Source organism: Lithobates pipiens, unplaced genomic scaffold (assembly GCF_037356315.1).
Source record: "Lithobates pipiens isolate NorthernLeopardFrog02 unplaced genomic scaffold, aLitPip1_a1.2 Scaffold_16, whole genome shotgun sequence".
NCBI classification, from domain to species: Eukaryota; Metazoa; Chordata; class Amphibia; order Anura; family Ranidae; genus Lithobates; species Lithobates pipiens.
Genome location: NW_027507748.1, coordinates 628,831,920 through 628,846,461, shown reverse-complemented (window position 1 = coordinate 628,846,461; position 14,542 = coordinate 628,831,920). Strand labels below are relative to the sequence as shown.

The 14,542-nt window shown below is 44.0% G+C and overlaps 1 protein-coding gene across 8 annotated transcripts in view; it reads left to right on the top strand.

The window, feature by feature from the left end:
- SUPT20H (SPT20 homolog, SAGA complex component) overlaps positions 1–14,542 on the top strand; it is a 155,709-nt gene that overhangs the window by 72,973 nt on the left and 68,194 nt on the right. For all 8 annotated transcript variants that reach the window (XM_077484157.1, XM_077484162.1, XM_077484159.1 and 5 more), the window contains exons 14-16: positions 142–305; positions 1,313–1,345; positions 8,736–8,853. In XM_077484157.1, coding sequence (XP_077340283.1) covers positions 142–305; positions 1,313–1,345; positions 8,736–8,853 — 315 coding nt within the window. The remainder of the gene's footprint in view (positions 1–141; positions 306–1,312; positions 1,346–8,735; positions 8,854–14,542) is intronic.

The window sequence follows — 14,542 nt, the reverse complement described above, 5'->3', positions numbered from 1 at the left end:
CAGCATAATGGAGGCCTTCACGACTGAAAAGTGTCTAGTGGGATAAACCCCATCTGCACTGTGAGTTGTGTGTTGCACTGATGGGGAATGTTTGTGCAGGATTTTTACACTCTTTCAGAAATGTATTTTTATTTTTTCTAGGATACAAAAGAGGATTATCTATTTGAATGTGAATCTGGAAGCCCATTCAACAGAGGAAAATTGACCATTTTCCAAAATACAGGCAATCCTTTGTATTTTGGTAAAATGCAAACTTCCAAAGAAGAAGAAGAAGAAGAAGAGAACTTTCACCCCCCTTCTTCACAGTGAGTTACTTTTATTATTTCCTCCTTCCAACTGCCATTCACATAAGGACTTTCCCTTGCACATTTGTCTATTATATTTTAGGATAACCAGCAGCTGTCGGTATCCTAAATTTCATTTTTTTTCCCAGTGCCTGGAGTAGTGGAGCCATGAAATAAAATTTTAATAAATAAATCAGATCTGGTTAGATACTACATTCATTGATCTTCCTGAATGTGAAACTGTTCTGAAGGGGGAACAGCTAGAAACAAATAACAGATACTAATGCAAAGAGCTGTCTACAGCACACAGAAAAGGACTGCTTCATCAAGAAGTCTACAGAGATTGCCTCAAAGGCTTTACTTCTTGGCACCACTCCAATGGCTTTGATGTTACCGTTGCAATAAAATTAAGTCCCTTGTACAAGTGGGTTGGTATTCTGTAATGCTGTGTACACACAGTCGGACATTCCGACTACAAAAATGATTTTTTTCCGGTGGATTTTGGCCCAAACTTGTCTTGCATACACACGATCGCACAAAGTTGTCGGAAAATCTGATCGTTCAGAACTCGGTAACGTACAACAAGACTATAGAGGGCAGTAGCCAATAGCTTTCGTCTCGTAATTTATTCTGAGCATGCGTGGCACTTTGTCCGTCGGAATTGTCTACACACGATTGGAATTTAAACAATTGGATTTTGTTGTTGGAAAATTTTAGATCCTGCTCTCAAGCTTTGTGTGTCGGAAATTCCAACGGAAAAAGTCAGATGGAGCCCACATGTGATCGGGTTTTCCAACAACAAGAACAGATCACACCTTTTCCGTCGGAAAGTCCGACCGTGTGTACAGGACATTAGAGCAATATGTACAGGTGGCAAGCTTCATGCAGCATCCTAGATGCAGTTATTCTACATCTAGGTACAACAGCTCTCCTGAAGATTACATTTGCATATTAATGCAGATATTTTTATTGTGAATTGAAATTTGTGTAGATTTGCATAATGTATTGGCATGTTTCCTTTTTTTTAGATTTCTTATTGGATCAAGAATTGATATAGACAGGTAAGTGTATATTTTTTCCTCTATAGAACTTGCTTTAAGGCTCGGGTTCACACTACTGCGACCTGGTCAGATGACTTTCTGGTGATTTTCTGGCGACTTGAGTACTGCTTTGATGCAACTTTGAACCGACTTTGACTTGTGCAGGCATGCAGAGATAACAGCATACATGAAAATGCCATTGATATAGATGAGGATCAGACTTGGAGGCGACTTCCATTAAAGTCTATGGGTACAAGTCGGATAGAAGTCGCCTTGAAGTAGTATAGAGACCTTTTCTAAAGTCAGAGTGACTTCAGTAATGCTAATTAAGACAGCTCTCATTGACCAACATGGGATTTCACATGTCATGTGACTTGGGGTTTCACAAGTCAGATCCCAAATCACGACAGTGTGAACTGAGCCTTAAACTGGATACGTTATTTTAAATGATTCAATCACATTTTGAAACCGGGTTGAACAAATTTCTGGAAAATATTCTGTGCACCTACAGATTTACAGCGGGTGCGTATTTTGGCCTTTTTTGTATCAATATCAGTGGAAGAAAATGTTCTTCCAGAACTATATAAACAGGAACCCTTTTTTGACCAGAGGTTTTCGAAGCTTCTGTTAACTTGATTTTGTAACTGAATAATTTTTCACCTTGACATCGGCTTGGGCACTAGGAACACACAATTGCACATTTCTTGTTCTCATCTGCAAGTGACAAATGGGTTTAATAGTGCATTATTGTAACATTATAGAACAGTCCTCCTGTGTATTGCATTCACATTTTTAAAGTGAACCTTAAGGGATAAGTTCACCTTTTTGTTACATGTTGCACCCAGGATGTAACATGTTACAAATACACTGGCTTCCGCACCCCCTGACTCCTTATTGCCACAGGGAGTGGGGGGATCTTCTACCCTCGCTTTCTGTCACAATCTGAAAAGAACATGGCTTCGCCCACCCAGCTGCATCATTCATTCAGAGTTCTGTGAATAAAAAAACTACCTGGTCTGATAGCTTTTTTTGGCTGTCGGCTTGTGGTTCTCAATGAACTATCATGTCGCTGTTGATCGATGTGGTAGTTCATTGATACTTCATTGATACTTCCTATTAGTGTGTAATAACCTGACCATATGTTGTACAGGCAGACAGCTTACACACAGTCTGCAAGAGCTCTCCATTGCACCCACGATCTGCCCTGCAGCTCTCATTGGCCCTCTTATGACTCACCCCCCTCCCTTCCTGGCAAACTCTCACCAGAGAGTGAGCTATGCATGATGTCATAAGTCTAGGCTGTTTACCATTCAAGAAACGGGAAGTGGGCTGTATAAGGTATTCACTGACAGAAAAAAAAATGTTTTACTATCCAAAGGTAAAACAACAAGGGCAGAAGATTTAATATATGGAAAGATGAAAAAAAATAATTTAGTTATTTAAGTTTTGTTTATTGTAGCTCTGGTTTGGCTGGAGGAGTGTCAGAGACCACAGTGTGCGTCAGCCATCAGCTGCATCCTCTATTACCCAAGCTGAAAACTGATGCTGCATCAAACATCTTTATAAACATTTTCTTTTCATACATCAGGGGACACAGAGCCATAATACTTACTACGTGGGTTATAGGGCCACTGATAGGTGATGGACACTGGCACGCCCTAAGGCAAGAAGTGTACTCCCTATATAACCCCTCCCGCTACTGGGAGTCCTCAGTTTTTTCGCCAGTGTCTAAGGTGTTGGTCACGAGTAAAGATGTGCTGAGCTCCACTGGAAGCAATCCTTGCTGTGGCTAGCCATGCTGACCAGATCTATTCAGTGTGTCCTTTCATGGGCTAAAGGAATGGTACCTGGACCTCGTGTCCGAAGAAATTAGGGTTTGCTTGCGAACACTTCTCTTTTTAGAGAGCTGGACCCTGACATCCAGTACTTTTTGGTAGTAAGGCCATAAAGTTTTACTGGCAGGGTGCTGTTGCAGGTCCAGGATTGTGGGTAACCTCTAGGTTCCCCTGTTCCTGAAGGTTTCAGAGCCCACCGTGAAGGGTGAAGATTGGGTTTATTTTAGATAACCCTGCAGCGAGGAAAGGTAAGTGGAGATTTTCTTAAAAATTTCTCCTTTTTGAGTTATAATGTTGTCATGCCTATGTGTCACCGCTGAGGGCTATGATGAGCACTCACCGCCTGATGCTGGAAACAGAGCTGCTGTGTCAGAAGCCTTCATTTCTCCTCCGGCCACAAGCAGATCCTCTGGTAAGAAAGGGGGGACTGGTTCTCCTCCTGCGCCCCCAATGTTGGAATCTTCCCCTTCGGTGGACTTATATGCCAAAAGCATTTCTTTAAAAAAAAAAAAAACTACAAACTATGCGGCCGCTCAGCGGTAGTTTTTACTCGCCGCCGCCATACCAGCTGTTTGCAAGGTGCCTGAAGTCCGCTGCTTGCGCTGGAAGACACTTTCTTTTGAAAGAAAGGGGGGACTGTAATTAGCACGGGGGGGGGGGGGGGTCTAACGGCGTCAGGCGCTGGCCACACGTGGAGGAAGTTGTTAAAGCACTGTGTGTGTAACTGCTGCTGGCTGTGGAGGGACACATGAGCAGGAGGTTGGCTTGCTTCAGGTTTGGTGACGCAGGCATTCCCTTTGACACATTATTACTTTACCAGGCTAGGTATTAAAAGCGGCTTATAGCGCTGGACTATAACCTAGCAGTGTACATTCTTTTGCTGGTAGTGCCTCTGCTTTGTGCTTCAGGCTATGAGTGGTAAAGGGACCAGGAACTCCTCTAATGCCCCGTACACACGAGCGGACTTTTCGACATCCAAACTCCGACGGACTGAGTCCGGCGGACTATCCGATCGTGTGTGGGCTGCAACGGACTTTAGCGAAGCTAAAGTCTGACGGACTTTAGAAATGAAGCATGCTTTAAATTTTCCCGACGGAACTCCGCCGGACCCGGTCCCCTTTGAAAAATCCGCTCGTGTGTGTGCTACTCCGACGGACTAAAACCGACGCTAGGGCAGCTATTGGCTACTGTCTAGGAACTTCCTACGTCGAATCCAGTCGTACGTCATCACGTTCGACTCCGTCGGAGTTTGGTGTGATGGTGTGTGGTCAAGTCCGTTCGGTCGAAAAGTCCGTCGGAACTCCGGCGGAACTCCGGCGGAACTCCTTTGGAGGTCTGTCAGACTTAATCCCTCTCGTGTGTACGGGGCATAAGGGTTCTAAAGGGTCAGTGGTTTCACAACAAACTAAGTCCATTTCCAAAAGAATGTCATCCTCCTCCGAGAGTGATGCGGTCGAAATTCTCCACACTTTATCTAATGGAAGAGGATTTCTATAAGAAATGGGGGGTTCCAGCAATTTATGCTGCAATCTCCTCAGTGAACAAGAGTCTCACATGTCCAGTGGATAATGGGCTAATATTAAAGGATCCAACAGATAAAAAGTTGGAACTTCTTTCTAAAAGCAATATGTCTTTCGCAAGTTCAGTAGCACAGCCGGTCCTTGCGGCAATTGGTGTATCTCAGTCCATTAAGGAAAAGTTTGTGGAGATACTTAAAATTCTGCCTGATCAGCAGGCCCAGCAATGGGCTGGTGTGTCAGACTCGCTATGTTTCACAGTAGATGCTGTGAAAGATTCTATCATTCAAGTCTCATGGCTTATGCTTGGACTAGTGCATTCTCGCAGAGTTCTATGGCTGAAAAATTGGTCAGCCGAAGCACAGTGATAAAAGCTCTTAGCCAGTTTCCCCTTTCATGGTTAACGGCTATTTAGAGACGATCTGGATTAATACATCCAAAGGATCTCTAATGGGAAAAGCTCTTTTACCAGTAAAGAAGAAGTTCAAACATTTCTCTTTTTGAAGCGTGCTGCCTCGCCTGTGCCAGGGGAAACAGCCTTTAGGCAGTCTCAACGGCCTCAACCGTCAGGTTCAAGGGGAAGACCCCAAGGGCAGAACCAGGGTCAGAAGAGATCTTGGGGCAGAAAGCCCACAAAGTAGAATGCTAAATCCTCCTTATGAAGGGTCGCCCCCGCTCACTCCTGAAATTCTCAAAGATCTGGCAGGAACAATGTCAAGATGGATGGCTTCTTCAGTTTCTCTAGGTTACAAACTAGAGTTCCGAGAGTATGGGACTAGCAAAGGAAGTCCATGTCGAAAAAAAAAAAGCGCGGGGGGGGGGTCCCCCCAGAGTCCATACCAGACCCTTATCCGAGCATGCAGCCCGGCTGTTCAGGAAAGGGGGTGGGGACGAGCAAGTGCACCCCCCTCCTGAACCGTACCAGGCCGTGTGCCCTCAACATGAAGGGGTACTTTGGGGAAGGGGGGCCTGCATCTGGTATGGACTTTGGGGGGACCCCCAAGCCGCTTTTTCAGCGTAGGGGTTCCCCTTTAAATCCATACCAGGCGACGGGGCTCGCGAGGTGTCAATCTCGCCGATGGAGGCGGCAGCATTGACTTCCTTCGCTAGTCCTGTCTACCTGGAGTCGCGTTCAAAATGAACGGACTTTACTCAGTGTGTGGGCAAGTCAGTTCATTTCAAAAGTCTGGCGGGCCTCCACTAAAAGTCCGGCGGATTGTTCGCTGGAAAAGTCCGGTCGTGTGTGGGTAGATCCGCTCGTTCAGAAAGTCCGGCGGACCTCCATTGCAAAGTCCGGCGGATTGTCTGATCGTGTGTATGCATTAGAGGAACAGGGCACAAGTTTTTATTCAAACCTTGTCATGGTTTCCAAACCAAACGGAGAGGTAAGACCCATTCTAGATCTCAAAGATCTGAATCGGCACTTAAACATCTGATCCTTTAGCATGGAGTCAATCCGATCGGTTGTTTCCATCCTGCAAGGAGGGGAGTTTTTGGCTTCAATCAATATCAAAGATGCATATCTCCACGTGCCAATATTTCCCACTCACCAGAAATTTCTGCTCTTCGAAATAGAAAATCATAATTTTCAGTTTACGGCCTTCCCATTTGGTCTAGCCACAGCACCACGGGTGTTCTCAAAGATTCTGGCACCTCCCTTAGCCAGATTAAGGGCTCAAGGCATAACGGTCCTAGCCTATTTGGATGATCTACTTTTAATTGATAATTCAGTCTCAGGTCTAAATCGGAGTCTGATTACAGCTGTAAACTACCTGGAATCTCTAGGTTGGATACTCAACCTATAAAAATCCTCCCTAAAACCATCAAGAAGATTACAATACTTGGGGCTGGTCGTAGATACCATACAGAAGAAGGTATTCTTAACCCAGACAATAATCAGTTCCATTATAGGACTAAATCAACTTATTAAAGCAAAGAAAAATCCTTCCATTCAGCTGTGCATGAGATTGTTGGGGAAAATGGTGGCCTCCGTTGAGGCCATCCCTTACACACAGTTTCACTCAAGACTGCTTCAAAGCACCATCCTGTCGTTCTGGAACAAAAAGATTCAGGCCTTGGATTTTCCAATACGCTTTGCTGCCGACGTACGTCCAAGCCTAAATTGGTGGTTAATATCCAGCAACCTCCAAAAGGGAAAATCTTTTCTACCAGTATCCTGGAAAGTGGTGACAACAGATGCCAGCCTTCTTGGCTGAGGAGCAGTCCTGGAAGAAGATTCTGTCCAGGGGAGATGGTCTAAGTTAGAGAGGACCTTGCCTATCAACATTTTGGAGATTCGGGCAGTACGTCTGGCCCTAGAGTCTTGGACGGTCAGACTGCGGGATTGTCTTGTCAGGATTCAGTCCGACAATGCCACTGCTGTGGCTTACATCAATCACCAGGGGGGCACGAGAAGAATTTCCCTTGGTTCTTTTGACAAAGATAATCTTTCTGGTTGCCATTTCTCCTGCTAGAAGAGTATCTGAAGTAGCGGCTCTGTCTTGTAAAGAGCCATATTTGATCATGCATAAGGATAAGGTGGGTTTTACATCCTCATCCTGAATTCCTACCAAAGGTGGTAACAGGTTTTCATTTAAACTAAGATATTGTTCTTCCTCCTTTCTTCCCAGAACCTATATCTAGGAAAGAAAAGGCACTAGATTCCCTTGATGTAGTAAGAGCGATCAGAGTCTATTTAAAGGCGACTGCTCAGGTTCACAAAACAGATGTTTTGTTTGTGCTGCCAGAAGGTCCAAAAAGGGGACAGGCAGCATCAAAATCGACCATTTCCAAATGGATTCGTCAAGTCATTGTTCAAGCTTATGGCTTAAAGAAGAAAATTCCTCCCTTTCATGTTAAAGCGCACTCAACCAGGGCGATTAGTGCCTCTTGGGCGGTGCATCATCAGGCCTCTATGGCTCAGATCTGTAATGCTGCAACTTGGTCTTCAGTTCATACGTTTACCAGATTTTATCAAATCAATGTTAAAGGTCATGAGGATATTGCCTTTGGGTGCAGTGTTCTGCAGGCTGCAGTATGAGTCCTCTGGCCTCCTTAGTTTTTTTTTTTTTTTTCTTTTGTTGTCTCCCTGCCTTCTGTTGCCATTGCTATGGGACATCCCACGTAGTAAGTACTATGGCTCTGTGTTCCCTGATGTATGAAAATAAAACATGATTTTTAAAACAGCTTACCTGTAAAAATCCTTTTCTTTGATGTACATCAAGGGACACAGGGGTCCCTCCCTTCTTGGTATACACTTGTATTGCTTGGCTACAAAACTGAGGACTCCCAGTAGTGGGAGGGGTTATATAGGGAGTAAACTTCTTGCCTCAGGGCGTGCCAGTGTCCATCGCCTATCAGTGGCCCTATAACCCACATAGTAAGTACTATGGCCCTGTGTCCCCTGATGTACATCAAAGAAAAGGATTTTACAGGTAAGCTGTTTTAAAAATCCTGTTTTTTTACAGTTACTTTTTTCATGAGCCCAAATAAAAAAAATTAAAAAAAATTGTTTGGCCTATGGTGTGGAGATTATTTGCCAAAGTTTACTGAATAATTGACATGCTGTAAGCTACATAAAAAACTGCTATAAAGGCCTGTTGAACCACAGACCTGTTAACCTAGACAGATACACCTTTAAATTCCTAAACCATTTGTTTGTGGCCGCAAAGAAATCAATAGCAAAGGCCTAGAAAATGCAAACCCCTGGAATCTCTTAAAACCAGATTGTGCCAAACCATGGTTTATGAAAAGCTGATGGCCAAACTCGGCTAAAATGTCTTTATGGGCTCATTCACAGGGGTGCTTAGCCCTGCGCGGCTTGAAGAGTCTTTTACTTTTTAAGCTACTGTTGAGCTGCATACAGGCAGCCCATATAAAGTGAATGGATAATGGATATGCATCTGCTGTACACTCTCACCCACAGAGCTGAGTTTGACAGGTATGCAGTAATGGGTGCACAGACCCAGATGCGCAGGCTCTTTATTAGGGGTTAACCGGTAACCATTTCCATATACAATAATAATCTGTGCACATGCTGTCATATTTGTGTCCCCACAGAGTGGTCAATCAGTATCTTGAATTGTTTAAAAATGAGTCCAAAGGTTTTGTGAAGATGACACACGATGCTGGAGGAGTCGCAAGCCAAAATCCTGTGTCGCCAGGCAAGGAAATTGAGGTTTGTGAAATGATCTTACTAATGACAGTCCCTGTCGCCTACTTCTGGTTGAAAATGAAATGTTATGTGTAGACGTTCGCTAGGACTAATAGGTTTGGGGATATCCTGTTCTATGTGACTAACGAGACTAAGGCCCCATACACACTATTAGATTTTCTGCAGATTTTTGTCTTCAGATTTACCAAAACCATGTAGTGCAAGGGCCTGCCTGATTGCATACACATTGAAACTCTTAAGGTTTGATCTCCCATATTATATGGTTTCGGTAAATGTGAAGACAAAAATGCAGAAAGTGTGTATGGGGCTTAAGTAACGAGCCACATGTAACTTTTTATACTATGACTCGCTTTCATGCATGTCCTCCAGCTTCTGTAGATTTGGCAATTAGGAGGCATATCTGGTAGTTAGTGACTCGATTGCAGTATAATTCTGTGTCGAGTGATAAACGTAATGGCTATTGCATAAAGATAATGATCATGGGGGGAAAAACGTGAATTCCGAAGCTTATTTCATTTCATCTTTTCAGGCAAATGCAATGACAATGGTACTTTTTAGCCTATTTTCTATGCCTTTTTTTATGGGTGTTTTTGTAAAGGATGCTTTGCCGTGTGGTGGAATCCTAAAATGTTCATAAAGGAAAGTTTTTTTCTTTTTCTTTTTCTTTTTTTAAAGGTTTTGGCTTAGTTTTATTCTAATGGTTTTTTTATAGCTTTTTTTTTCAACTATATGTTACAAGTTTTGTGTTACAAATACATTTAAAACATGACAAAGGATTTCCAGAGAATAGGGGGTTATCTAAAAAGCTCATCAATAATTATCTCCTTTCGGGCAGTCTGGCTTTCATCATCCTGAATGAGGTATGAGTCACTGCTCTGTCAGTACACTTCCGTGAGCAAATCTTGATTTATGGAGCTGTGTCAGCATTTTTTTTCTACATCAGCTGGAATAGGTAACCAACTTAATTTGGTGGCTTAAAGGGGTTGTAAACCCCACTGCCCAACTTTACTGCGTGTAAAGCTATTTGCAATCACTTACTTGTAGGTGGCTTTAAAAACGTCACAAACTGTGCTGTTTAGGAGATATTGCAGATATCTGTTTCAGTGACGTCACTCATGCATGCTCATTTTGTCCATCGTTTACGGCACACTCAGCAAGACGTCGTCTATTCATTTTTGTGCCATGCCTCTGATAGCAGAGCTCCACGGCATCAAAATCCCACAAGATCCTGGTGTTCTTGAAACACCCCATGTGACAAGCTACATCACAGGGGATGTGAACAAGGACATTCATGTTTAACACTGGGAGGAAATTTGCATGTGTGGTCTTATTGGCTTGCCGGGCCATTGCCATGGTAATGGTATACTAAAACGAGGCTTGGTTACTCTTTACCGAGCATGCCTGAGATTCTGGCTTGTTCAGGGAGAAAAGGGCGGAAGTACAGATGAGGCTGGAGGCTACAAACATGGCTCTGGCTTAGGCAAAAACAGAGAAAATAGAAACAAAGCTGCAGAAACAGTAAAAGATCCTAGAGTACTAATTTCTTCTGAGTTTACCTCCTCTTTAAAAGAGGAATGCCAAGTGTGTGTGTGTGTGTGTGTGTATATCTCTGCCCACGGGAGGATTAAACACTGGCATACAAAAATGCTGTTTGGTCTAGCCCAGGATGGACCCCTCTTACTACCAGCATGACTCTAGTGTCCTAGAAGAATTAACATAATTTCTTCAGCTCTGCTGGTTTAAAGACTAACCCATGTTTTTACCTTTTTACTCTTGTGATCTCTACACTAGTGGAGTTGTGTCCTTCTGGTTGAAGCTATCCAGTCTGCCTCTGAATTTTGGAGCACATGCAGACACTGCAGAATTGCACTTTACAGGGATAGTCTGGAAGTTACCTTTGAGCACTGTATTCTCTGTAGGATGCTTCCAAGACTCTTTTCTAGTAAAAATTACCTGTGGAGCGCTTTTCAGGGTCAGAGTGTCTGGCATTGCCAGTGACTGCCCTGTCTCTGAAGACTGGCCTATTGAGTGGGCCGACCTAGACAAACACTGGTAGCTACCTCACTTAAATAGGTTGCTGAGCACCTTTATTTCCCATTCCTACCTGTTTTGCCATGGTGGGGCTGAGTGCTGACATAATCCTCAGGGTGTAGTGTTGCAGGCACTCTTTCTCGCCATACAGCATTAAAGTGGTTGTAAACCCTTACAACCAACATTGACCTACAGGTAAGCCTAGATTAAGGCTTACCTGTAGGTCCAAGAAATATCTCCTAAACCTACACGGTTTAGGAGATATTTGCCGAAAGACAGGCACCGCTGTCTACTGCACATACGCCAAGACAGCGGCGCGCAGACGCACTGAGCGTGCCGCGGTCAACGGCGATATGCCACGAGTGGCGGCTCCCGTGCGCATGCGCGGGAGTGACGTTATCGCGGTTTTCGCGGAATGATGGCGGCGGAGCAGCGAGACCCACCGAGAAGATGGATGCGCCGGGCTACAGGGGACAGCGGTGACTTCGCTGGCTCCTGTGTCAGGTAAGTGACACATAATGGACTACTATGCGATGCATAGTAGTCCATTATGCTTTACCTTTGCAGGGAATGAAAGAGGAAGTAAACTCATCAGGGTTTACTTCCTCTTTAAGGGAGAATATCCCGCTGTCGCTTCTGCATGCAAAGAATTGAGTGGAACTTAGATCTTCGACTTGTCATTGCTGCCCATCAGCAGTGATTATGGTCCCCTCCAGCCATCCAGCCTTGCCTCCCACCCCGAACCTTCCTGATTCTTGATACTGGAGGAACAATCCCTCTTTTTCATGTGCCCCAGGCTCACTAACAATTCTGGGGCTGCCTGAATTGAGCCCACTGACAGTGCTCTGCAGCTTGGAGTCATGTTTCCCTCTTGTAGTCTGTCTCGTCTTCCGACTCTTCCTTCGCTCCATCGGGTGTGGCTTTTTCCCTTGCTGTTTTTATTATGGTTTTGCAAGACGTTATGGCCCAAACCACCCAGTTATTCACTTTGATAATAGACAGGGCCTGCTGTTAAGTCACGGGGCCCAATACAGCCTACCTAGCAGGGGCCCCCCAAATGATGGGTGGGGCCTGAGCACTCCTCCCCCTAGCCCACAGGCAGCCAGTGGAGAAGGAGGCAGTGTGGAGTGTGTGTGTGTGTGGAGTGTGTGTGACAAAGTTGCACTAACAGTGGGATTAAAAACAGAAGGGTATAAAATGTGTACAGAGCACAGGGATCAAAAGTATTTAACATGCAGAAAGCACATCAGGTATATGTATATCATTTACAAAATGCAGGTAATTAAATGTACAGAATGCAGGTTTCAGGAGTATGTACCATACAGTGTGCATGAGTCAGGGGTATGTACATGGTTCAGGGGTCAGAAGTATTTAATATACAGAATGCAGGAATGAGGAGTGGGTAATTTAACATGGTTCAGTGGCCCAGAATGGGTAATGTACATGGTTTAGTCAGAGGTCAGACTTCTTCTACCTGGGATCCTTGTGCAGTGCATCTCCTGTGGAGAGGAGGGTACCTCTTAAGCTGAGAGCCCAGGGACAGGCCAGGAGCTGAAAACCTCCAAAACCTTCTTCCTTCCTCCTTAGCATGAAGTTTGGCAACAGGAGCCAAGGGGCAGAAGAGAACTACTTAACTACTTTTGGGTTAAAGCAGAGTAATCTACAGCCGCATGTTGAGACTATTACATTAAAGTCCCGGCCAGCCCGTGCGTGTTGATATAGAAGAGGCCGGGACTTTAATGTAATATTCTGGAAATACGGCTGCAGATTACTCTGCTTTAACCCATTTAACCCAAAAGTGGTTAAGTAGTTTTCTTTTGCCCCCCAAGGCTTGGGGAAATGTTTTTGAAAAAAGTTTAATGGAGCAGAATTGATAGATCAGTGCCCATAATATTTGGGAGCCCCCTCTCTGTCTCTGGCCCCCTCTGCTGAATTGGCAGGGCCGGGTCCAGTACAGTAGGGCTGGTTTTCGCTAGAGTTACCCATAAACGCATAATTTACAAATTGAGGTCTGTTGACCTGGATGATGGTGTCTGTACCTGGATAGAAAATTGGTTAGAGGGGCACGTTTCAAGGGTGGCGATAAATGGTGTGTACTCAGAATGGTCTGTCGTTGTGAGCTGGGGTACCCCAAGGCTTTGTCCTGGGACCAATCCTTTTTAAAATGTATTCATAAATGATAGATTTAACTATTTATACCAACTTCTCTGTGTTTGCTATTAATACAAAGCTATACTTTTCAACAAAATCTCAATAAAATAAAGTGGGTGGGTAACTACATGGCAAATTAAGATTCCGTTGAAAAATGTAAAGTAGTGCATGTGGGGACTAAAAATATGAATGCAAGTTTCTCATTGGGGGGGGGGGGACCTATGAGGGAATCTAGGATAGAAAAAGAACTGGGGGTCCGAATGCCGTCCAGTTTTGGTCACCAGTCCTCAGGAAGGATGTGCTGGAACTGGTGAGAGTCCAGAGAAGGGCAACAAAACTAATAAGAGGACTGGATGACCTCCATTGTAAGGAATGACTGCAAGCATTAAACATATTCTCCCTGGAGAAGAGACACTCGAGGAGATATGGTGGCAATATATTGTACAAATATTTCAGTGGTGATTCTAGCATAGGGAGACAAAAATGCATTCTCAGGTTGCTTAAGCCCATGTACACACGGTCGGAGATTTTGCCAACCAAATCCGTCGGATTTTGCCCGTCGGATTTTGCCCGTCGGATTTAGTCCGACGGATTGTGTCCGAAACTGTTGCATACACACGGTCGGGCCAAGTTGGCGAAAAATCCGATCTTTCAGAACGTGATGACATAATTTTGTTACGATGGGACTACATTCAGGCTAGTAGCCAATAGCTTTGATGTAGGAATTTGATCTGAGCATGCGTGGCACTTGGTCCGATGAAAATGCTCTACACATGATCGGATTAGGTCCGTCCGGCCCAGTTGGTCGGGAAATATTTCCAACATGTTGGAAAATTGGGTCGGACGGAGATTCAGACAGAATCAGTCCGATGCATACCACACACAGTCGGATTATCTGTCGACACGGTCCAATAAGACTCATTCCGACAGATTCTCCGACCGTGTGTACAAGGGCTAAGAGGACATGTGGCCACCCAATCAAGTTGGATGAGAAGTGGTTTAACCTAAACTATGTAGGGGCTCTTTACTGTCAGAGCAGTAAGGATGCAGAATTCCCCTTCACAGTTTGTTGTCAGCAGGAGGTGTCAATAATTAAAAAAACAAAAAAAAACCCTCTTAGATGGGCATCTTAGCAAATGTAATATACAGGGAAATGGGAAAACGTGCACAGGTGTTTTTTTTTTTTTTTTTTTTTTAATGAAGAGGTTGGGGTTTATAATGAATGAGAGGAAGATAATATAAGGAACCCTATGTAAGAGAATAGAAGATGAAACTGTTTTAATATATAGCGTGAACATAGAGTCAGATTGACCTGAATGATTCTAGGAAGCTGTGTATATATATTTATGTATCTGTATTTTTTATTTTTTTTGTATTTGTACTTTTATTGAATAAAAATAATAAAAAGAGATTGAAAACACACACGCTTGCATCCACACAGGTTGAACTGGATGGACTGGAGTCTTTATTTAACTTTACCAACTATGTACCATTCTGTCATTGTTAGCCT